The sequence below is a fragment of the Phyllobates terribilis genome, unplaced genomic scaffold, assembly GCF_046119375.1.
Source record: "Phyllobates terribilis strain yellow unplaced genomic scaffold, ASM4611937v1 Scaffold_2__4_contigs__length_985480577, whole genome shotgun sequence".
NCBI lineage: Eukaryota > Metazoa > Chordata > Amphibia > Anura > Dendrobatidae > Phyllobates > Phyllobates terribilis.
In genome coordinates, this window is record NW_027362762.1 from 981,709,882 (window position 1) to 981,732,830 (window position 22,949).

The 22,949-nt window shown below is 48.5% G+C and overlaps 1 protein-coding gene across 2 annotated transcripts in view; it reads left to right on the forward strand.

The window, feature by feature from the left end:
• ICOSLG (inducible T cell costimulator ligand) overlaps window positions 1-22,949 on the forward strand; it is a 118,976-nt gene that overhangs the window by 28,686 nt on the left and 67,341 nt on the right. For both annotated transcript variants that reach the window (XM_073668799.1, XM_073668800.1), the window contains exons 2-4: window positions 3,974-4,008; window positions 7,425-7,781; window positions 9,201-9,485. In XM_073668799.1, the coding sequence (XP_073524900.1) occupies window positions 3,974-4,008; window positions 7,425-7,781; window positions 9,201-9,485 (677 nt within the window). The remainder of the gene's footprint in view (window positions 1-3,973; window positions 4,009-7,424; window positions 7,782-9,200; window positions 9,486-22,949) is intronic.

Here is a 22,949-nt window from a genome sequence, read left to right on the forward strand (position 1 = left end):
CATCTGCCAAAAGGAGGAAGGTGACTCTTCCAAAACTGGGTCCCGTCCCCCCACACACACCTCTCACCATACCACCACCACTTAGCTTTCCAAAGACCCGAGCCCGCCACGACATGCATGAGTGACCACCACATGAATGCATGACCCGCCTCACCCTAACAGCCTTTTCTAGGCCCTCTCTTAAACCTAGTCCCATATGTCTGTCCCTATGGGGGACAAGTGTACCCCATCCTTAAGCAGATGTTCCCAGGAAGGAACCTCTAAATCCTAGTGCCTCACCACAATGTCCCCATTCCTGGAAAGGAAACAAGATCATTCTCTATTGACCTTTGCCCAAGTTTTGTTCAAACGCTCAGTGGAGCGGCCATGTTTTCATGTCAGTCGGGCGACAATGTGCAACCAAACCAAGACTAGACGCGGGTGGGAGGACATGATACACAAGCAGACGAACTTGATGTCCCGGATCAAGCTCCTAGAGGTCCAAACGCCCAAGTCGTCCCCACCCGCATGTATCAGCAGAATATCCGGAGGCCTGTCCAAACTGACGTGGAAATAAAACTTGGGCACAAGTCTGGTCCATAGCATACCACTGACGCCGATCCACCGAACCGTCACTTCTTCTCTACGGAGTCTGAGCTGACGGCCATCGGGTCTGACATCGGCCCTTAGCGTTGCCCACACCACATAAGAATGGCCTATAACCCAAACCAGCAGTGGGGAATCTGAAAGGAAGAATACAACATGCTGCCCATAGTGCTAACCTAAATAAACTCTACATCCCCCCCTCCTTTTTTTTTTTATATAACATATTTGGAATTTCTCTGACTCCCATCGTCCAATTCCCTTCACCGTGTCAGGAGATAGACCCCATCTAGATGCCTCAATGGCCGCCCCGATTCTAAATGAATGTGACCTGCAATTCGACTCATCTACCCCATTCTGCATCAGATAGTTCCTAAAAACGGCCACGAATTGGTATCACAACCGTGCCTATCCATTCTCATGTATCAGTAAAGACCCCGTGTTCACCCCTCGTATTCGCATAAATCCCCTCATACGCTTCCCTGGGCGTTCATTCAGGCCGTATACTGCGCTCAAATCAATTACACGGCCTCTACACCCGGAATCCGTCTTGGACTTTCTTAAAAAGCAACAAAATGCCCCCTACTCCAAAAGAACGCCCCCGTATTGCCGTCCGCCCTGACTACGCCTGCTGTTACTAACTCGCCAATTCTCAAGGCCTCGAAAAAAGCTGATGTAAAAGCTACCCGAAACAAAACGACTTTGTATCCCGAAGAACCCCCCCAGTACCGCTAAAAGTTCCCCCAATAACTCAAGAGACCGGCTTCATCCAGTCTCTGACCGCTCGGCCTTTCCTGTAACCCTTGAGTGCCTGCCTGACCATAAACCCTTCAGTTGCGGCCTTCTTCCTGGTCAGTTTAAACAAGAATACTAAGGCCGTCACGCGACCGTTCAGCACTGACACCGATACTCCGTCCTCACACGCCTGACCTGTTATATGTAACAGGCCCACTCTCTCTTCATCTGACCGACACACACCCCTCTCCGCCTCCAGACGCTGCCACCATTCCCTTACTGTTGTATACTTAGTCCATGTGCCCGGTGCCACCGACTCCCTGACCAATCTCAGTGTTGATCCAAGACCAGATCCAATAGTTCCCGAGGCCAGGAGGCTCCGTGATGCTCCGTGCCAGGTGCCAGATCCCGAACCCCCCCCCCCACTGAAAACGAGAGAGAGCGTCCGCTATGGAATTAGTGACCCCAGGCACATGAACCGCACGCAACCACACGTTCAGCTCCAGACAGCGTAGCACAAAATGCCGCATCAGGCTCACCACGGGGGGGGGAGATTGGGCTGACAGATTGTTAATACTCTGCACCACTGCCATGTTGTCACATAGAAAAATCACATTCTTGCTTCTAAAGCATTGTCCCCAAATCTCCACTGCAACCACTATCGGAAACAATTCCAACATGGTCAAGTTTTTGACCACTTTCCTCTGAAATATGCTCCAAAACAGTGTGAACCCGCCGCATCTGTTACCAACTCTAAATTCACATTGCAGATCACCTCGTCCATCCACAACAAGAAGCGACCATTGTAGTTTGATAAAAATTGTGCCCACATGCGTAAATCGGCTTTCTGGCCAACGTTCAAACAAATAAAGTGCATTAGGCGGGTTGCGGAAGTGGTCGCCCACACCAATCTCTGAGAAAAAATATCGCCCCATCGGCAAAACCCTATATGCAAAATTCAATTTGCCTAACAATGATTGTAGCTGATGGAGCTAAGAAAATTCACCCGCAAGAGCTTCCAGGATACAACTCAGCAAATCATCCAGCTTGTCCCTCAGAAGACGGGACTCCATCAACATGGAGTCCAGCTTGATTCCTAAAAAACGTAAAACTGTCGTCGGACTAACCGTTTTTTTTGTAGCCAGAGGAATGCCGAAATCACTGGCGACCTGCCCCAGTCGGAGACTCCGTGAATGGCCCCGCCACCCCACCTAATTCCACTTCCTTCACCAACTTTTCCCTAACGTCCAGACGAACTAAAGCTGATTTTAAATTACGGGGAGGAGTAGAAACATGCTGAACAACCGAGGGAATCTTAAAACTGTAACGAAAACCGTCTCTCATAAAAACCACAACTTCCTTATCAAAATCCCTATTTAGATACGGTTCCATCCGCTCTACTCTCACCGATGTCGTTCCTCTTACTCGCAGTTTCTCCAAGCTTTCCTTTTCCTTTCTTGAAACATTTGGTGTGAATATGGAATCCCCATATCCTGAACACTCGTGCTTGAACTGGCACAGCGTCCCAAAATTACACCCCCTTTCATTAAAACGCCAACACAGCCCCATTTCGGATATTTGCTGAAGGTCTACCTGTGTTAGCGGCACCTCCGGCGACCCCCGGAAAAGGCCTGTGACCCGGCTCTTGGCTCATTCATCAACCTCATCCATAAGCGAATTTCCTCATGTTCCCATCGTCTGAACTGCACATCGTATCGTAACCAACCCAAACCTCCGTACGTGCGATAAGCTTCACCAATCCCATCCAGGTAACTGAACAGGCCAGAGCAATTCTCAGGCGCCTTCTCCCCAATTACACTAGCCAGGATGGTGAAGGCCTGCAACCAACTGGCGAAAATACCAGAAATCATACGATACCTCCGCCGTTCCTCCTCGTCCCTCTCACTCTCACCTGGCTTCACACCGTCTACATTAAGCTTCTCCAGAGGCAATAAAGAAAAGATCTCTATATACTCATTATTCCACATCTTTTCTTTCATCTCTGGCTTCAAATGGGCCTTAAACAGCCCACCATAGCAACATATATATCCCCTCGCGCTCTTTCCAGGCCGGGACCTCATAGAGTGCTTTGGTGGCGCTGGTGCCCGACCCCAGCACTTAGTGTCCGCCAGCTCTGACCCATCTCCTGTGCCAATGCCCTGATACTTTCCAGGAGGGACTCCATATTCAAACAAGGGAAGATGCAGCGCTGACCCTACTAACACTGACCTTCCTAATGGACTGCCCTAGGACCGCCCATGGAGCCCTATATACCAACCGGACAGTGAGTAATCAGGTATGTCCCTGACCCCTGACCTACACCCCCCCCCCCTCCATGTGTGCCTCATCCCCTATTATTTTTTTTCAAACTCATCCCTGCCCCCATACCACCGACAAAAACACCATCTTGTAAAAAGTCCCCATGGACCTAAAATGCCCCCACCCAGATGAGTGCGGTGCAGGCATCCCAGGGTTGCAGTCCGGGCCTACTGGATCTTTGGTCACTGCTGTTTCCTGTGTGCAGTGCCGGGTTTAGCTCCTCAGAGTCAGGAGGGGGCAGGAAAGTACCTGTATTTCACAGTTCTCAGAGTCCACAGATCATAATGGGTTGAGGACATTTTTATCAATGTGATGATTTTTCCTCTTTCTTCTCCAGGTTCTCTGCAATTATTTTCTGCTATCTGACATTCGGTGAGCATTGTGTTATCTTAACATAATTACTAATGACACTGCATGATATGGCCCCCAGGTTATACCAGCTGTACATATGTAATTATATGCAGGAGATGTCCAGGTTATACCGGCTGTACATATATAATTATATACAGGAGATGTCCAGGTTATACCGGCTGTACATATATAATTATATACAGGAGATGTCCAGGTTATACCGGCTGTACATATATAATTATATACAGGAGATGTCCAGGTTATACCAGCTGTACATATATAATTATATGCAGGAGATGTCCAGGTTATACCGGCTGTACATATATAATTATATACAGGAGATGTCCAGGTTATACCAGCTGTACATATATAATTATATGCAGGAGATGTCCAGGTTATACCAGCTGTACATATATAATTATATACAGGAGATGTCCAGGTTATACCGGCTGTACATATATAATTATATACAGGAGATGTCCAGGTTATACCGGCTGTACATATATAATTATATACAGGAGATGTCCAGGTTATACCGGCTGTACATATATAATTATATACAGGAGATGTCCAGGTTATACCGGCTGTACATATATAATTATATGCAGGAGATGTCCAGGTTATACCGGCTGTACATATATAATTATATACAGGAGATGTCCAGGTTATACCAGCTGTACATATATAATTATATGCAGGAGATGTCCAGGTTATACCAGCTGTACATATATAATTATATACAGGAGATGTCCAGGTTATACCGGCTGTACATATATAATTATATGCAGGAGATGTCCAGGTTATACCGGCTGTACATATATAATTATATACAGGAGATGTCCAGGTTATACCAGCTGTACATATATAATTATATGCAGGAGATGTCCAGGTTATACCGGCTGTACATATATAATTATATACAGGAGATGTCCAGGTTATACCGGCTGTACATATATAATTATATGCAGGAGATGTCCAGGTTATACCAGCTGTACATATATAATTATATGCAGGAGATGTCCAGGTTATACCAGCTGTACATATATAATTATATGCAGGAGATGTCCAGGTTATACCAGCTGTACATGTATAATTATATACAGGAGATGCCCAGGTTATACCGACTGTACATATATAATTATATACAGGAGATGTCCAGGTTATACCGACTGTGCATATGTAATTATATACAGGAGATGCCCAGGTTATACCAGCTGTACATATATAATTATATGCAGGAGATGTCCAGGTTATACCAGCTGTACATATATAATTATATGCAGGAGATGTCCAGGTTATACCAGCTGTACATATATAATTATATGCAGGAGATGTCCAGGTTATACCGGCTGTACATATATAATTATATACAGGAGATGTCCAGGTTATACCGGCTGTTCATATATAATTATATGCAGGAGATGTCCAGGTTATACCAGCTGTACATATATAATTATATGCAGGAGATGTCCAGGTTATACCGGCTGTACATATATAATTATATACAGGAGATGTCCAGGTTATACCGGCTGTTCATATATAATTATATGCAGGAGATGTCCAGGTTATACCAGCTGTACATATATAATTATATGCAGGAGATGTCCAGGTTATACCGGCTGTACATATATAATTATATACAGGAGATGTCCAGGTTATACCGGCTGTACATATATAATTATATGCAGGAGATGTCCAGGTTATACCGGCTGTACATATATAATTATATACAGGAGATGTCCAGGTTATACCAGCTGTACATATATAATTATATGCAGGAGATGTCCAGGTTATACCGGCTGTACATATATAATTATATACAGGAGATGTCCAGGTTATACCGGCTGTACATATATAATTATATGCAGGAGATGTCCAGGTTATACCGGCTGTACATATATAATTATATACAGGAGATGTCCAGGTTATACCGGCTGTACATATATAATTATATGCAGGAGATGCCCGGGTTATACCTGCTGTACATATATAATTATATTATATATGTACAGCAGGTATATACACTACTCAGACAACACACGGTGAGGGTAAAACAGCGTGGCAATACTTTACTGAACCACAAGGCGGACAATAAACACACAGAACAGTCCCAGCAAATACCCGAGATGGTGCAACATCACACAGTATCACCCTTCCGCTCCGCCCGCCTGGGATAGAACAGCTGCGACTTTGGAGACTTCCACGGCCGACTACCTCAACCAGTGACCCCCCGCTTCTGGAGGGCCCCCCACAGAGAGAAGGTAGCAGCAAGCTTAAGAAGCTAGCAGTCCATCGAGATACAAGGCCAGGAGACCCAGGGGTCCCACCCTGGCCTCTCCCAGAGTTTCCATGGGGCCAGATGACCGGTGGGTCCCAATCTGTCTTCTACAAATGTCTCCATGGGTTAGAGGCGACCGGATGGTCCCTCTTGGAACCCCAAACAACATATTCATGGGGCCAGATGACTTCATCGTTCCAACCTGGTCTTCCCAAATGTATCCATGGTCTCTCTGATGGTTAATGGAGCAGATCTGTATCTTTCCAGTCAGGGCCGGTACCCTTAAGCTAGAATCATTTAGAATCCAAATCTGTGTCTCTTTAGGTAACGCCATCCTTCCAAGCTGATGGTGTGAAGAGAGTCTGAGTGTCCTCTTGCTTCTCCTTGATTTTCTCTCAAGTTTGACACTCTACAGAAGCACATGTCCCTTAAAAATAGTTACAGTTGTCTGTCCAAGTACACATTCACAGGTAAAGGGGTTACCAATCAGCGAATCGTATTAGTGAGGACCAGGGAGTGGCGCTGCCTGTGCGGGTACTTCCTCTGCGAGCAGCCGGGAGATGACCAGCTGCTCGCAGCAGAAGTATCCCGACCGGCGGTGCCGCTCCTCGGTCCTCCCTTCACACTTGCCGTCAGGAGATCAGCGGCCCTAGCCGCTGATCTCCCGACGGTAGCCGCAAAGAGGTCAGCGGCGCCACCGGTCGGGGTACTTCTGCTGCGTCGGTCATCTCCCGGCTGCATCGCCACTAACGGCCGCCATCTTTTTCTGAAATCCCGCGTCGCTGATTGGCCGAGGCCGGACCAATCAGCGACACGGGATTTCCTGGACAGAAGGACAGACAGATGGCATAAGACGATTATATATATTAGATGCAGGAGATATCCAGGTTACACCACTTGCACATATATAATTATATAGAGGAGATGCCCAGGTTATACCGGCTGTACATATATAATTGTATACAGGAGATGCCCAGGTTACACCAGCTGGGGAGACCTTCTGTAATTGTGAAAACATGTAGGTAATTTGCAGTATCACCATCTGAGTCCGCTCTTCCAGTGCAGATGGTGAGGCCTGATGTCCGAGTATCTGGACTTTACATAACGTTAGTCTTCCTCTTGCCACTATGTCTTATGTGTAATGCTCTGTGTCGCACAGCTTCTAGGCTCGCCTTCAGCCTGCTGGGCTCACTGCGTGGCTCGGTGGAGTTGCCGTGTGTCTACAATCAGCTACCAGACCCCATAGAGAAGATCAATGTGTACTGGCAACTGAGGAACCCTCCGAAAGATCTGGTGGTGGCTACAGCCATGAAAGGGGTGGTGGACATGACATTTGTGGATGAGAGGTTCAAGGGCCGCGCTCATCTCAATCCTGAGGGTTTACGAGCTGGAGACTTCAACCTCAGCCTGAGAAACCTGTCCTTACATGATAGTGGCACCTATGTCTGCATCGTACTGTGGACTCCATCCTATACAGACATCTTCAATAATACTATGGTGGAGCTGGAGGTGACAGGTGAGGACATGCAACCAACTAGAAGCTCCCCCATAACGTTGCCCTCACCACATTTCAGTCATCAGCAGTCCTCACCTCCACCTCATGGGCAGGTCTCTCCTCTATCTTCACTCTCACCCTCACCTAAACGCACCATCACTTCCACCTAATGAGCAGTCCTCACCTCCAACACCACCTAATGAGTAGGCCTCATCTTTACTTTTAGTCTCACCTCCACATAATGAGCAGTCCTCACCTCTTCTTTTACCCTCACTCCCACCTCATCAGCAGACCTCACTTCTACCTCACCGTTACCTTAAACCTCACCTCCACCTCATGAGCAGGCCTCATCTCTACCTTCACCCTCACTTTCACCTCACTCCCACCTCATAAGCAAGTTTCACCGCTACCTTCACCTCCACGTCATGAGCAGGCATCACCTCCACGTCATGAGCAGGCCTCACGTCCACGTCATGAGCAGGCCTCATCTCTACCTTCACCCTCACTTTCACCTCACTCCCACCTCATAAGCAAGTTTCACCGCTACCTTCACCCTCACCTCCACGTCATGAGCAGGCCTCACCTCCACGTCATGAGCAGGCCTCACCTCCACGTCATGAGCAGGCCTCACCTCCACGTCATGAGCAGGCCTCACCTCCACGTCATGAGCAGGCCTCACCTCCACGTCATAAGCAGGCCTCACCTCCACGTCATAAGCAGGCCTCACCTCCACGTCATAAGCAGGCCTCACCTCCACGTCATAAGCAGGCCTCACCTCCACGTCATAAGCAGGCCTCACCTCCACGTCATAAGCAGGCCTCACCTCCACGTCATAAGCAGGCCTCACCTCTGCCTTCACCCTCACCTCCACCTCATTAGTAGGACTTGCCTCTATCTTCACCTCCCACTCATGAGCAGGCCTCACCTCTAACTTTACCCTCATCTCCACCACATGAGTAGGCCTCATTTCTACCTTCACCACCACATAAGTGGCCTCCATTTTTAAGCTGCGGTCAAACAGCTGTATGTCCTCTCATGCGAGAACTGTCAGAGATTGGGTCTAGTGTCACCTTAATGGGATCTGATTGTCTTGCATGAGAGAATCGTAGTACAGGCATGGAGAAGACGGAGAACTTAATTTCTCCATCTTCTCCATTGTCTGAGTCTGCGGATGTTGGGCTGCACTCGGATGACATCTGAATAAAGTCCAATGTTTCACACGCACCCAAAGACTTGTATGGGTGCACATGGTCCGAATATCGGATACACTCGCAGCATGCTGCCATATCGTCATGAGAAAAAAATTGCAGGTCTGAGCTGCCCCATAGAATAACACTTGGCCGAGTGGTATCCTATAAAAGATAAAATAACACTCTGCCGTGTTATGCAGCCATGTGAGCGAGACCTTTCCATTACCCTCAAAACCTTTTGTATCCGCAGCCGATTTCAATACCCCAGTGGTGGACATCCCTGAACCAGGAAAGCTGCTGTATGGCCAGGAGGTGAACTTGACCTGCACATCACAAGGAGGACTTGAGCTACCAATAATAATGTGGATAAACTCCAATGATGGCAGCAGGATCCATGATGGTCGTGTCCATGAAGTCATTCACCAAGACGGGGATTTCGTCACTGTGATGAGCACAATTACCTTTAACATCACATCCAACATCAACATCTCATGTGTCATTGTCACCAAGAATGGAAATCTGACATCTCTGCACTGTGAGTCCACCACAACACTAAAACTTATAGGCTTCCATTACTGTTTATACATACCAGATGGGCCGCAGACATCAGGCCTTTGAGAAAGAGCTTGGCTAAAGTGCCTCAGCATAAAGTCATCTGATCTGGTGGAAAAGGGTGGGGAGGTGTAAGCTAACACAAGAGAAGAAGGGTTCCATGTAGGTTATACCGAATAGTAAAAGACAAAAATGGAAGAAGTAATAGGGAGGACAGTCAGGGCCCCAGCACTACAAGACTACTATGCTAACCACTGAGCCACGTGCCGCCCAATACAGATGAAGTAGAACCAGGTATGGCACATTGTAACAGTATTGGTATAGGAAGCTTGTATCTTCGGCAGGGGAATGGTTAATAGCAACAATGTAACAGAAATCAATTCAGTTTGGTATCATCCAGCAAGACGATAGTTAAAAGCAGCAATGTTTGGAAACTGGAGCTTGTATCATAGAAATGGTTAACAGCAGGAATGCAATGAAGTATAGGCAAATGATTAAACAGATGTGTTACCTTGTCTTCAGAAATCAGATGTGAACAGGACTGAGAATAGTTTTGAAGAGTTGGTACCTTTTATTTTTTGTATACCCCAGAAGCAGGACTGAGCTTGGAAATAATGCTGGTTTGTAGCCTGCAAGTCAGGGGTGGTAGAGGAGTTGGACTCCTGGCTGGAGCTCAGACAAACAAACTCCTGACAGACTTGTAGCAACCGAGTGCTATGCCGCTTAATATCTAAGTACCTGGCCTGTGCCTGAGCCACTGATTAAGGCTGACGTAAGGCCTTAGGTGATGACGGCAGAGGAGTTTACCAGGCTCCTTGAGGCAGGGACCAATGCAAAGGAAGGCAACCATAAGGAGCAAAGGTGAGTAACAAAAGACTGGCATTATATGGAGAGTTAGAGGCGTTAAAGAGACGACATACATAGATTGTAGAAGCTGCTAAAGGGAGCCGTTATATGAAGTGTCAGGAGGAGTTAAAGGGAGGAGTTATATGGAGGAGGAGGAGGGGTTAAAGGGAAGGTTGTGAGGAGTTAAAGGAAGGAGTTATATGGAGGAGGAGGAGTTTAAGGGAAGGGTATGAGGAGTTAAAGGGAGGAGTTATGTGGAGTATGAGGAGGCGTTAAAGGGAAGGAGAAGTTTACATTGAGGAGTTATGTGAAGAAGGAGTTAAAGGGAAGCTTGTAAGAAGTATGGGGTGTTAAAAGGAGTTAAAGGGAAGGCTGATATATAGACGTAGGAGAAGTCATAGACAAACATTCTATAAAGCAATATTGGAAGTTGTAACTAGTAGTATAGCAGTATTTTACATCATGTGCCCCCACAATCCGTGGCCTGATAACAGTGGCTCCTGTAGTCACTCCCACAAGTAGAAGCTCTGAAGTTTTAATGGCTCCGCCTCTTATAGGGCGCTACAGAAGGGCAGATAAGTGATGACCCGACCACGTGCTCACTGCTCCAGATACATGGCTGTGTAGAACAGGTAGGGGCACAAAACCAGGAGCCATCTCTTCTATGCGATCCGTGTCACACGCGTGTCCCGCATATGTGTAGTAGCAGACAAGTCCCGTCAGTATCGGGGGGCCCCGACATTCCGCGGGATCTCGCAGCTCCAGGCCTGGATTTAGAGGGGAGGTGCATTTTATTGGTAATGATGTTACAACAAAAACAAAGAACAGCGAGATAGTAACAGTGTCAGGACATCCGGGGGGGGTCATATAACCTCCATACAGTGCCTTGAAAAAGTCATCATACCCCGTGAACTTTTCTACATTTTTCCATGTTTTATTGGGAATGCATTACAGGATGCAGCAGACCCCCATGATGAAGGCGGGGGCAGCACAGGTGCAAGATACTAATGGAGCAACCGCTCATAGCTCATAGACCTTCCAATTCATGGAGGGCGGCTGCCTAGTACTAAAAATGCACAGAGATGAGGCTTGTATAGGACGCCAGTCACACAGATACGTGTGATGCACAGTGTCTGGCTTATAGCCTATTGATGATGCCCATACCATTAGATCAGGCGGACTGCCCAGCACTATATAAGTGCACCCTAAAAAACAGATACCCCAGTTCACCCAACCAACACAAAGTAACAAGTATTTGTGACGCGTAAAGGAAATGATACGAGGTTTTCTAATTATTTTATAAATATAAATCTGATAATTTTTCCGTGCATTTGTACAGCCCCTGAGTCAATACTTTGTAGGACCACCTTTCTCTGCAGTGACTGCTGCAGTCTTCTTGGGTGGAGACATCTGTGATCTGCAATTTTCAGGACTGGTCACAGATTCTCTGGGATTTGGGTCTGGGCTGTGACTGCGCCGCTCAGACACATGAATATGCTGTGATCTAAACCCTCCATTGTAGCTCTGGTAGGGTGTTTGGGGTCGTTGTCCTGCTGAAAGGTGAATCTATGCCCCGGTCTCAAGTCTTCTGCAGCCTCCAACAGGTTTTCCTCTAGGATTGCCCTGTATTTAGCTCCATCCATCTTCCCAACACCTCTTACCAGCTTCCCTGCCCCTGCTGAAGAAAAGCCTCCCCACAGCAGGATGCCACCACCATATGTCTCAGTGGGGATGGTGTTTTCAGAGTGATGTAAAGTGTTCATATTCTACCACACAGAGTTTGAATTTAGCCCAAAATTTCTACTTTGGTCTCATCTGCCAGAGCTCCTTCTTCCACATGCTCACTGTATCCCCTCTATGGCTTTATGCAAACTGTAAATGTGACTTCTTATGGCTTTCTTCTTTCTCCTCTTACATAAAGGCCATATTTGTGGAATATATGACTAGCAGATGTCCTTTGGGCAGATTCTCCTACTTGGGTTGTGGATATCTGCAGCTCCTCCAGAGTGACCATGGGCCTCTTGGCTGCTCCTTTAATTAGTGCTCTCTATGTTTGGGATGTCAGTTTTGGTGGATGGCCATGTCTTGGTAGGTTTGAACTTGTGCCATACTCCTTCTATTTTTGGATGATGGAGTTAACAGTGCTCCATTGTCAAGGGCTCACTAGGTGAGGTGGATCCTCCATATCTGCTTCTCTCCTGTAAGGGCGATCATATAACCTTCATATCTCCTTCTCTCCTGCAGGGGCGATCTTATATCCTCCATATCTGCTTCTTTCGTGTGAGGACGGTAATATAACCTTCCTGTCTGCTTATTTCCTGTGAGGGCGATCATATAATCTCCATATCTGCTTTTCTCCTGTGAGGGCGATCATATAATCTCCATATCTGCTTTTCTCCTGTGAGGGCGATCATATAATCTCCATATCTGCTTCTCCCCTATGAGGACAGTCATATAACCACCATATCTGCTTCTCTCCTGTGAGGGCAGTCATATAACCACCATATCTGCTTGTCTCCTGTGAGGGCGATCATATAATCTCCATATCTGCTTCTCCCCTATGAGGACAGTCATATAACCACCATATCTGCTTTTCTCCTGTGAGGGCAGTCATATAACCTCCATATCTGCTTCTCTCCTGTGAGGGCAGTCATATAACCACCATATCTGCTTGTCTCCTGTGAGGGCGATCATATAATCTCCATATCTGCTTCTCCCCTATGAGGACAGTCATATAACCACCATATCTGCTTTTCTCCTGTGAGGGCGATCATATAACCTCCATATCTGCTTCTCCCCTATGAGGGCAGTCATATAACCACCATATCTGCTTGTCTCCTGTGAGGACGGTTATCCTCCATATCTTCTTTTCTGTGAAGGCGGTCATATAACTTCCATATCTGCTTCTCCTCTGTGAAGGCGATCATATAACCGCCATATATGCTTCTCGCTTCTCTCCTGTGAGGGCAGTCATATAACCACCATATCTGCTTGTCTCCTGTGAGGGCGATCATATAATCTCCATATCTGCTTCTCCCCTATGAGGACAGTCATATAACCACCATATCTGCTTTTCTCCTGTGAGGGCAGTCATATAACCACCATATCTGCTTGTCTCCTGTGAGGACGGTTATCCTCCATATCTTCTTTTCTGTGAAGGCGGTCATATAACTTCCATATCTGCTTCTCCTCTGTGAAGGCGATCATATAACCGCCATATATGCTTCTCGCTTCTCTCCTGTGAGGACGTTCATATAACCTTCATGTCTGCTTCTTTCTTGAAGGACGATCCTATAACCTCCATATCTGCTTCTCCTTTGTGAGAGTTGTCATATAATCTCCATATCTGCTTCTGATGCGCTCCCTGGGCCGTGGGGTACTCGATGCCGGGCCGGTCATTGCTAGAGGAGATGTCACAGTGGCGATGACCCGGTCCATGACCCAGGGCGGTCAATAAAAGGAGATATTTACAGGGGAATTAAAGTTCTTATATACAGTTCGTGACGCCACCTGTGGTATGCGGTTATGTGGAGCCACCGCTGCGAAGCAGGTCCTCTGGAGCTGGTGTGAATGCAGCAGAGTTGGTTCAGCTCTCCACAGGTAGAGCTTAGCTCCAGGGCAGTGTAGACATTGCTGTTATGGTGTAGTGCAGAGGATGGCGCAGTTAATAATCAGTCCACAACTTAATGGCGGTTTCCTCTTATCTTTACTTGCGGTGGTTAGGCAGACCTGGGCACGGGTATTAGCTGGTGGTAGAGGTCCGGGCGGCCTGGAAGCAAGTTGGGGGATCCACCTAGCCAGGTGGAGTTGTAGGCCTTCCATTCGCGCTACCTCTTTGGCCCTGCGGCTTATAGCTGTGCTGCGGCCCTCGTCCCTGAGAAAAACGTCTTTGTGCTCATCCGTATGGCAGGCAGCTCGGGCCTTCCTGGAGTCTCGCTCCCACGTGGCGGTGCTGGGCCCTATGTGCTGCTGAGCCTCCGGGCGTCTGATGGGGCCAAGAGACCTGCAGTCTCCTGCCCTCCGGTTTCTGCTACTGGGCCTTCAGTGCCCCACAACCTCGGACTCCGGGGTCCGGTTCTTCTGTGCTTCCCTCGGGGGTGAACTGCCGTGCAGCTCCGCTCCCTAGGTCTTTCCTCATCGACGTCCTGACTTCAACTCCTGTCTGTTCTACTCACACTAACTAACCCCGCCTCCAGATCCCAGTTGCTAAGGGGAGGAGCTACCCTTGCTGGTCTGGAGCCAGGAAAGTGTTGCATGCTAGCAAAACCTGATTAGGGGACCCCTCCTTGCTTCCAGGCATGACATCACCTCTTGTGAGGGAGGCAATGCCACTGTGGCAACCGAACCCCTGGGGTGCCACATTCTGCCCTAGTTAACTTCAGTACTCCCGGACTGAGGATACCTTTTAAAATGAACAATTAACAATAACAATTCACATTACAAACAGTTTACAAAATCTCAAAAAGCAAAAACTACAAAAACCCAAGCAAAAACGTACAGCAGTCACTTCGGCGCTTAGTCTTTACACCACAATCCAGGTAACTGAAATTTGGCTGGTGGGAACCGCATCAACCCACCGTGTGTATCGTCCCTGGACATGGCTTCAGGGCACTCTTTCGGTGGGCCTGGTCTTCGGCCACGCCTGCGGTTTATTTTCTAGGCCAATTAGTAACTATATCCAACATTGTCCTGACCACACCTAGTCCTGTGGTCCAATTGTCCATAAATTTAAGAAATATATATATATCTAGTATTATTTAACGATTACAACTATTTATAACATATTCTTTAGTTCTCTTACACTTTAGTTCCTCCAGCGGGCAGGGAGCTCACCTTTAGTACTCCGGATCGATCTACGTAGTGCATTAGTAGTCACTGCTCTACCCTGGTCCCTAGTGTCTACCCCTGGTGTGGTGGGTTCAGTGGGAACTACTCTACAGGTATTCTGAGGTAACACCGGTAGGCTGGGTAATCTCTTACAAATTCTTTGACTCACCCTGAGTACGACAGGTTCACTGCTAGCAGAGGGTAGATTCTCCTGATCTGCTGCTGATGAAACCTCTGTCGTTGGGGCCGACTGGTCTTCCAGATGTTCTGGAGCCTCTGCAGCTTCCGGTGAGGCCGCTTGGAGAAAGGTCAGGACCGGTACCACAATTGCTCTGTTCACCTGCGTCCAAGACCGGGGAAATCCTCCGAGGACTGTCTGGACCGTTTTTTCCACCTCTTCGGTGGGCTGAGGGCTGTCTTGGTCTTCTTTGTGTTTCAACTGTTCAGGGCATATCTTCAAGTGATCTCTTGAGACTGCCGCTGAAGTTTCCCCTCCATCTTTACTGATGAGGCACACTTTGGTGTTATCGTAATTCGAGGGTAGGACGGTGTATGGCTCATCCTCCCACTGGTCATCTAATTTATGGACTCGCCTCTTCCTCTTAAGTACCTATTCTCCAGGTGATAAGGGAACGGCAGGTGCGTGCTGATTGTAAGTTTTCTCCTGCTTCTGTCTCGCCTGGGACAAACTTCTCTCCACGCATTCTTGCACCTTGCGGTATTGTTGCTGCCGCTCTGTATCCCAATCTGCACCTGGCGATGTCGTCTCAGGTGTTAAGACTCCCATGTCTAAGTCGATGGGTAGCTTACCAGGTCTTGCTCTCATCAGGTAAGCGGGTGTACAGTTGGTGGAGTTCACCGGGATGTGGTTATATAGGTCCACCAAATCTGGTAACTTCTCTGGCCACAGGCTACGTTCTTCAAGGGGCAATGTCTTCAACAGGTCTATCACCACTTGGTTCATCTTCTCACACAACCCATTGGTCTGGGGATGATACGGCAATGTCCTTATTTTCTTGCAGCCGTACAACTTACAAAATTCCTGGAACACCTCTGCTTCAAAGGCTGGACCTTGGTCGGTAAGCACCCGTTCAGGGTAACTGTGTGGGCGACAAAAGTGCTGTTGGAACACTTTGGCTGCAGTCTGAGCCGTCTGGTCTTTCACTGGCACTACTACCAAGAACCTAGAGTAGTGGTCTACTATGGTGAGAGCGTAGACATAGCCTGACCGGCTTGGGGCTAGCTTCACGTGGTCCAAGGCTACCAGTTCAAGTGGTTGCTTGGTGATTATGGGCTGCAGGGGAGCCCTCTGGCTGTCACGGTCTTTTCGTCTCAGGTTGCATGGACCACATTCTCGACACCATCTCTCGATTGCTTTCCTCATGCCAGCCCAGTAGAATCGCTCACGTAGCAGGACTTCCAACTTCTTCCACCCGAAGTGTCCTGCTCCATCGTGGTACGCTTCTAAGACCATTGGCGCATCCCGCCTCGGGACTACCACCTGCCAGACCAGTTCGTGTGTCCGGGGGTTGATACTTCTTCGACGCAGCTTATAATAATAATAATAATAAGTTTTTATTTTTATAGCGCCAACATATTCCGCAGCACTTTACAAATTTTAGGGGGGACATATACAGACAATACACAATAAGCATATCTCATATCGAAAGGAGTGAGGGCCCTGCTCGCGAGCTTACAGTCTATGAGGAAATGGGGGAGACACAAAAGGTAAAAAGTACATATATTGTATAATGCAGCCTTGATATACTGAATAGGATAAATAATAATACATGGACTGGTCGTCAGCCAGTATGTGTGCAGTCCTGACAGAGGCTATTATGTGCATGGTTGGTATGAACCCGAAGTTGAATTAGATTTTAATATGGGGGAAAACTGGGACGGACAGAGTGTGTTTAGGCGATACGCCAGTCTAAAGAAATGTGTTTTTAGGGTTCGCTTGAAACTGTGGGTATTGGGAATTAATCGAACTGTCCTGGGTAGTGCATTCCAAAGAATTAGCGCAGCACGCAAGAAATCTTGGAGACGGGAGTGGGAAGTTCGGATTATGGAGGATTTTAGTTTTAAGTCATTTGCAGAATGGAGGGCACGTGTAGGGTGGTAGACTGAGACAAGGGAGGAGATGTAGGGGGGTACTGAAGCATGGAGCGCTTTGTGGGTAAGCGTGATAAGTTTAAATTGAATTCTATATTGGGTGGGTAACCAATGCAATGACTGGCACAGGGAAGAGGCATCGGTGTAGCGGTTGGCGAGGAATATGATCCTGGCTGCTGCGTTAAGGACGGATTGGAGAGGGGAGAGTTTAGTAAGAGGGAGACCGATTAGTAGAGCATTGCAATAGTCAAGGCGAGAATGAATAAGAGCTACAGAGTTTTTGCTGAGTCAAAGGTGAGAAAAGTCCTGATTCTTGAGATGTTTTTGAGGTGTAGATGACATGAACGAGCGAGTGATTTGATGTGAGGAGTGAAAGAAAGATCTGAATCAAAAATGACCCCAAGACAGCGGGCTTGTTGCTGGGGAGTAATGGTGGAGCCACAAACGAAAATGGCAATATCGGGCACAGGTAGGTTAGTGGAGGGAGGAAAGACGAGTAGTTCAGTTTCTGACAGATTCAGTTTTAGGCAGAGGGAGGACATAATGTTAGACACAGCAGAAAGACAATCACTGGTCTTTTGTAGTAATGCCGGGGTGATGTCTGGAGCAGAGGTGTATAATTGGGTGTCATCAGCATAGAGATGGTACTGAAAACCGAATCTACTGATTGTTTGTCCAATAGGAGCGGTGTATAAGGAGAAAAGAAGGGGGCCTAGGACTGATCCTTGAGGAACCCCGACAGTAAGGGGAAGTAGGGAGGAGGAGGAGCCGGGGAAAGACACATAGAAGGAGCGGTCAGAGATGTAGGAGGAGAACCAGGGGAGAACAGTGTCCTTGAGGCCTATAGAGCGGAGCATAGAGAGGAGGAGCTGGTGATCCACAGTGTCGAATGCTGCAGAGAGATCCAGGAGATCGGCAGGGAGCAGGGACCATTAGATTTAGCTGTTAGTAGATCATTAGAGACTTTAGTGAGGGCAGTTTCAGTAGCATGTGAAGAGCGGAAACCAGATTGTAAAGGGTCAAGAAGAGAGTTGTCTGAGAGATAGCGGATTAGACTGGAATTGACCAGACGTTCCAGGAGTTTAGAGATAAAGGGAAGATTGGAAACAGGTCTGTAGTTGGCCGTTCTGGTCGAGGGATGGTTTTTTAAGTAATGGTTGTATGCTGGCGTGTTTAAAAGAAGAGGGAAAGATACCAGATGAGAGGGAAAGGTTGAAAATTTTAGTTAGGTGAGTGATGACAGCTGGGGACTGAAGGAGATGTGAGGGAATAGGGTCACTGATGCAGGTGGTAGGGCGAGAAGATGCAAGGAGCCTGATCACTTCATCTTCCGTGACTGGTTCGAAGTCAGAAAATGAGCAAGATACAATGTGGCGGGGGAGAGCATGCATAACATTTGGGGATTGGGAGAAAATTTCCTGTCGGATATGGTCAATTTTTTCTTTGAAATAATTGGCCAGATCATCAGCGCTGAGGTCGGTGGTCGGGGCCTGTGCTGTTTGATTGAGGAGAGAATGAAAAGTGTCAAAAAGTCGTTTAGGATTATTGGAAAGTGAGATGATGAGGTTGTTAAAGTAGGTTTGTTTGGAGAGGTGAAGCACAGAGTTATATGTTTTCAGCATATATTTATAATGGAGGAAATCTTCGGGCAGATTAGATTTTCTCCACAGCCGTTCAGCACACCTGAAGCACCGCTGGAGGAAACGTGTTTGAGGCGTGTGCCAGGGTTGTCGCCGTCTATGCCGAATTGTTCTTTGTGTAGGAGGTGCAGCTTCATCCAGGGCGCATAGCATTATTTCATTATAAAGCTTCAATGCAGAGTCGGGACATGAGAGGGAGGAGATTGGGGCCAATGATGATTGCAACCTTTTTATAAATTTCTGGGTGTTAATGGCGCGTAAATTTCTATAAGTGTGGACGGTTGGAGTGTCTTGAGTAGAGTCACAGTTCTTGACAGAGAATGAAAGAAGATTATGGTCAGAGAGTGGAAGGGGAGAGTTAGTAAAGTCATGTACTGAGCAAAGCCGGGAGAAGATCAGGTCCAATGTGTTCCCGTCCTCATGTGTAGGAGAATTAGCAAGCTGTGAAAGGCCGAAGGAGGAGGTTAATGATAAAAGATGCGTGGCAGATGGGGAAAGAGGATCGCCAATTGGGATGTTAAAGTCTCCCATGATTATCGTGGGGATGTCGCAGGATAGAAAATTTGGAAGCCAGGCAGCAAAGTGATCCAGGAATTGACGGGGGGGACCAGGAGGGCGATAGACAACCGCCACTCGCAGGGAGAAGGGTCGGTAGAGTCTGACTGTGTGGGCCTCAAAAGACGGGAAGATAAGGGAGGGTACAGGGGGGATAACCTGAAAAGTACATTTTGTTGAAAGAAGCAGACCAACACCTCCACCTGATCTGTTGTCAGGTCGCGGAGTATGAGAGAAATGTAGGCCACCATAGGAGAGAGCTGCAGCGGCGGTGGTGTCCGACTGCTGGATCCAGGTTTCAGTGAGAGCCAGAAGGTTGAGGGAATTAGAGAGCTTTCCCTCGTAGATGAACAGTTTGCCCTTCTCCTTCCACAACTCTTGGGTCTCCTGTGGAGCATCTGGATCAGGGTGCAAGTCAGCTTGTGTCAGCAACTCCTTTACCAGGCGGACAGCTGGGTCGCTATCCTGCGTCTCTGCCCATCCATGATGGGGCAATGGGTTGAACATGGCCTCTCTGCTGACGGAGCACTTGTCCCTCACACAGTGGGAGCACTGGGTCACCCCGTGACGATGGAAAGCGGATAGCTCTATCTCCTCCAGATCTTCCGGGTCTTCTCCCTCATCTGGCAAGTTGGGCATCCTGGACTGCGCATCAGCATTAGTGTTTTTATGCCCCGCCCGATACTTGATGGTAAACTCGTAGTTAGACAGTCGGGCCATCCATCGTTGTTCCAGGGCACCAAGCTTCGCAGTTTCCAGGTGCGTCAGTGGGTTGTTATCCGTGAAGACGGTAAATCTGGAGGAGGCGAGGTAGTGTTTGAAGCGCTCTGTTACAGCCCAGACTATGGCTAGAAACTCCAACTTAAAGGAACTATAGTTGTCGGGGTTCCTTTCCGTGGACCGGAGCTTCCTGCTGGCTTAAGCAATCACTCTCTGTCTGCCCTGCTGTACCTGGGAAAGCACCGCTCCCAATCCCACGTTGCTGGTATCCGTATGAAGTATAAAGGGTTGGCCATAGTCGGGGTAGGCCAGGACTTCGTCTCCCGTAAGAGCCATTTTCAGTCGAGTGAAAGATTTGTCTTCTGGTTTACCCCATTTGAACGGAGGTTTCGGGTTCTTGGCCTTCTTGGACTGGCCCACTAAGAGGTCCTGCATGGGTGCCGCTATCTTGGTGAAACCCTTGATGAATCTCCTGTAGTAGCCTACCAGCCCGAGGAACTGCCGCACTTCCTTGATAGTGGAGGGTTTTGGCCAGTCCTTGATCATGGTGACTTTTTCAGGGTCTGGTGCTACACCTTTGGCGCTTACCACATGACCTAGGTACTGCACCTTGGGCTTCAACAGGTGGCACTTGGACGGCTTTACCTTCAGGCCATAACCAGATAGGGCTTCGAACACCTTGGCCAGGTGCTCCAGGTGGTCTTCATATGTCTTTGAGTAGACAATTACATCATCTAGGTACAGCAGGATGGTTTCGAAGTTTTTGTGTCCTAGTCAATACTCCATTAACCGCTGGAAGGTTCCTGGGGCATTGCAGAGCCCGAATGGCATGCAGTTGAACTAGCTGAGGCCCATTGGTGTTTTAAACGCGGTCTTTTCTTTGTCCGCCTCTGCCACAGGAACCTGCCAATACCCACTGGTGAGATCCAAAGTGGAGAAATAGTTAGCGGATCTCATTGCTGCTAATGATTCCTCAATCCTGGGTAATGGGTAGGCGTCCTTATGTGTAATACGGTTAATCTGTCTGTAATCAATACACATCCTCATTGTACCATCCTTCTTTCTAACGAGAACTAACGGCGCTGCCCAGGGGCTACAACTATCTCTGATCACCCCAGCCTCCTTCATCTCCCGTAACATTCCTTTGGCACATTGATAGTGAGCTGGAGGTACAGACCGGTACCTCTCTTTAATGGGCGGATGATCTCCTGTGGGGATATGATGTTGGATCCCTTTTACCTGCCCAAAGTCTAGTGGGTGTTTGCTGAAGACTCGCTCATCTTCTCGGACCACCCGGTATACTCCTGCCGGGCCAGGACTTCACCTCTCTCTGGGCTGCACCGATTAGCTGGCCTATGAGGATGCTGACTTTTTGCTCCTCAGATAGGGGGTACACTTTAGATAAACTGTGCAGTCGTTCAGGGTGTGCGACTCCCCTGAGTACTTGGGCAACCACGCCGCCCCCGGTATATATGGCATTGATAACGGCATTACAGTGGCAGCGGCCGCGGCTGAATCCTATCCTCGGTTGGGCATCTTCCTCCCCCCTAGTGAACCTCAGCCAGGTCTTGTATGTCTGCTGACGTACCAGTATGCTGCTCTGCAGGCGGAAGGATCTCTTACCCGGCGGTTCCGGATCGGGGCCTCCTGTGTCCCCTCGGCTGACGGCAAATGACGTGATAACACAGTTCAGTACAGTCTACGGCACACAGGACCCGGTTATACCGTGCTTCGTGAATCCTGTTCGTGACGCCAAGTTGACGCGCCCCCTGGGCCGTGTGGTACTCAGTGCCGGGCCGGTCGTTGCTAGGGGAGATGTCACAGTGGCGGTGACCCGGTCCGTGACCCAGGGCGGTCAATAAAAGGAGATATTTACAGGGGAATTAAAGTTCTTATATACAGTCGTGACGCCACCTGTGGTATGCGGCTGAAGGGAGCCGCCAGTGCGGAGCAGATCCTCTGGAGCTGATGTGAATGCAGCAGAGTTGGTTCAGCTCTCCACAGGCAGAGCTTAGCTCCAGGACAGTGTAGATGTTGCTGTTATGGTGTAGTGCAGAGGATGGCGCAGTTAATAATCAGTCCACAACTTAATGGCGGTTTCCTCTTATCTTTACTTGCGCTGGTTAGGCAGACCGGGGCACAGGTGCTAGCTGGTAGTAGAGGTCCTGGCGGCCTGGAAGCAAGTTGGGGATCCACCTCGCCAGGTGGAGTTGTAGGCCTTCCCTTTGCGCTACCTCTTTGGCCCTGCTGCGTATAGCTATGCTGCGGCCCTCGTCCCTGAGTAAAACGTCTTTGTGCTCACCCGTATGGCAGGCAGCTCGGGCCTTCCTGGAGTGTCGCTCCCACGTGGCGGTGCTGGGCCCTATCGTGCTGCTGAGCCCCCGGGTGTCCGATGGGGCCAGGAGACCTGCAGTCTCCTGCCCTCCGGTTTTTGCTGCTGGGCCTTCAGTGCCCCACAGCCTCGGACTCCGGTGTCCGGTTCTTCTGCGCTTCCCTCGGGGGTGAACTGCCGTGCTGCTCCGCTCCCTAGGTCTTTCCTCATCGACATCCTGACTTCAACTCCTGTCTGCTCTCCTCACACTAAGTAACCCCGCCTCCAGATCCCAGTTGCTAAGGGGAGGAGCTCCCCTTGCTGGTCTGGAGCCAGGAAAGTGTTGCATGCTAGTATACCTGACTAGGGGACCCCTGCTTGCTTCCAGGCATGGCATCACCCCTTGTGAGGGAGGCAATGCCACTGTGGCAACCGG